General features: G+C 32.2%; 1 protein-coding gene across 1 annotated transcript in view; it reads right to left on the bottom strand.

Moving 5' to 3' along the window:
* Window positions 1-1,677: 1,677 nt before the first annotated feature.
* LOC119584643 (alkylglycerol monooxygenase-like) overlaps window positions 1,678-2,500 on the bottom strand; it is a 1,563-nt gene continuing 740 nt past the window's right edge. Inside the window, exons 3-4 of the mRNA XM_037933321.1 lie at window positions 2,103-2,354; window positions 1,678-1,956 (exon numbers count right to left, since the gene is read on the bottom strand). Coding sequence (XP_037789249.1) covers window positions 1,678-1,956; window positions 2,103-2,354 — 531 coding nt within the window. The remainder of the gene's footprint in view (window positions 1,957-2,102; window positions 2,355-2,500) is intronic.

Raw genomic sequence — 2,500 nt, 5'->3', positions numbered from 1 at the left:
TATATATCTATATATAATATATATATATATATATCTAATTATATATATATAGATAATATATATATATATATTATATTATACAGTGGTAGTATTCCATTTATCAATATCAGATCAGTTTATTTTGTTATCTTTATTATTACTATAACCATGTAATATTGTACTACCAGTCTGGAAGTATTAATCACTATTGTTATCTTCCATTTTCTTTACCTATATTATTTTCAGTAATAATAATGCATTTGATATCATTGTTGTTTTCCACTATAATGTAAGTAATATTACAGATATTTTTTGTATAATTTTCATTATTATTCTTATTGTCATTATCATCATCAGTAGTAGTAGCAGTAATAGTAACAGTATGAACATGAGAAATAGTATCACTAATATAATTCCTACTTTAACATTATTTCATTATCTCTAGTTTCGATAGTATTGTGTCCATGTGATGTCATTGGTATCGTGTACATTATCATTAACTGTCACTATTAACATTATCATTACCCAAATCACTATCATAATCCTTATCGTTAGTATTATTTTACTCTTTATCAAAATTATTTTTTATTAATATTATTATTATCATTATCATCATCATAGTTGTTGTTATTATAATTGCTTTCATCTGGTATTAACAACATTTAACATTATTGCTATCATTATTGCTGTTCTAGGTGATGCTGTGAGTTTAGCCTTTTATTATCATGGCTGCCAGGACTATTATTGTCGTGGTCATTATTGTAATAATGATAATGAAGATAATAATAATAATAATAATTATTATTATTATTATTATTATTATTATTATCATTATTATTATTATTATTATCATCATCATCATCATTAATCTCAGTTATTAAACCAGTAGTGTAGTATAAGTAATCTTATAGTATTATGTGATTTACAATTCTTCGCGTCAAAAACATCTAAGGTCCTTAAGCGGTTATGAAAAACTTCACCTTTGGACAAAGCCCTTAGGTAAAGATTTTTGTCTTAGTAAGGCAATGTTTGTGGATTTCCAGAATGGCCAATGGTCAAAACAAACAAATGTACCAGCCATCAAAGGTTACACAGCATTATGGTAAGGATATTGTGGCGAAAAGGGTAAATATGAGTTAATTATCTGAATAAGTGGGCAGAAGAGATGAAGAAGAGAAAGAATAAGGAAAGAGGAAGAAAAAAGGACCCTGCAAAATTAGATGAGGTCCAAGGCAGGAGCGATCTCTACATTCGGCCTCAGTCTCCGCCTCTAACCCACGGCAACAAAGAGCAAGGGATTTGGGGGGTTATTATTATTATTATTATTATTATTATCATTATCATTATCATTATCATTATCATTATCATTATCATTATCATTATCATTATCATTATCATTATCATTATCATTATTATTATTATTATTATTATCATTATTATTATTATTAATCTTTTCATCATTATTACTGTTGTTGATGCTGCTGCTGTTGATATTGTTTTTAATATCATTCATCAGTGATATGATTAATGACAATAATTACTGCAGATTAGTGATTAATGAGTGATGACTTTTCACTTATATCCTATTGATTATAATTATAACAATGATATCTAACATGACCCACCCTATAAAGTTTACAATAATGATTTTAAATAAAATATGGACATTGATTTAAAAAAATCCCAGGGTCACTTGCATCATTCTGTCTTCGCCACTTCCTTAGAACCTTTGATGAGAACCTTGAAACTATAAGCCATCCACACCAACGCCGACAGAGTAAAATAAACCACCAAACAAGTATCCAAGAATGTACTCTTGGAGATGGGCGTACCGCGGGCGTAAACTACAAAGGCGGCACAACGGGCGGTTTCGGCGAGGGGAGACCACCACCAGCCGTCGTTACAGCTTGGCTCCGATGCAGTCGACGGAGAGCAGATGAAGGTTGACATCAGGAGGACGCTTGCCCACGAGGACGTCTGACGGAGACATGAAAGCGGTAACAGTGAATGAACATCCAGTCTGTTTATAAATAGTCCGGAAGAGTGAGTTAATTCTGGATGAGCATTCGAACCAAACCGAATTCATTTCTAACCATACTAATCGTACATATATACATACTAACCGATAATTTTGCTATGAGGACCTGTTGCAGAAAGAGTGCAAGGAAATACTGCAGCACAACATAGACCTCTTGCCATATGGGGAGTCGAGGATCGTACTTGGCCCTATTCGCTTGGACGTCTGAAGAAGCGCTGGGATCACCCAAGCGAGGGGTGCCAGGGTGCCAACCGGGCCCATTGAAAAGAACTTTCATCGTGTCTACCCAAGTGTTCATGTTCTTTGCCTTTTTGAAGACTTCAAAATAATAGTACATCTACGGATTAGATGGATAGATTTAAATTATTCATTCCTCTAAGCTGATTATTTTCTTCTCATTATTATTACTTAAATTACTGTGTGTTACAACTTATCATCTATCGTTAATAGGCATCACTATGAACCATTAAAAACTATTCCAGT

This window comes from Penaeus monodon, chromosome 18 (genome assembly GCF_015228065.2).
Source record: "Penaeus monodon isolate SGIC_2016 chromosome 18, NSTDA_Pmon_1, whole genome shotgun sequence".
NCBI classification, from domain to species: Eukaryota; Metazoa; Arthropoda; class Malacostraca; order Decapoda; family Penaeidae; genus Penaeus; species Penaeus monodon.
This window is presented reverse-complemented; position numbering and strand designations above follow the sequence as displayed.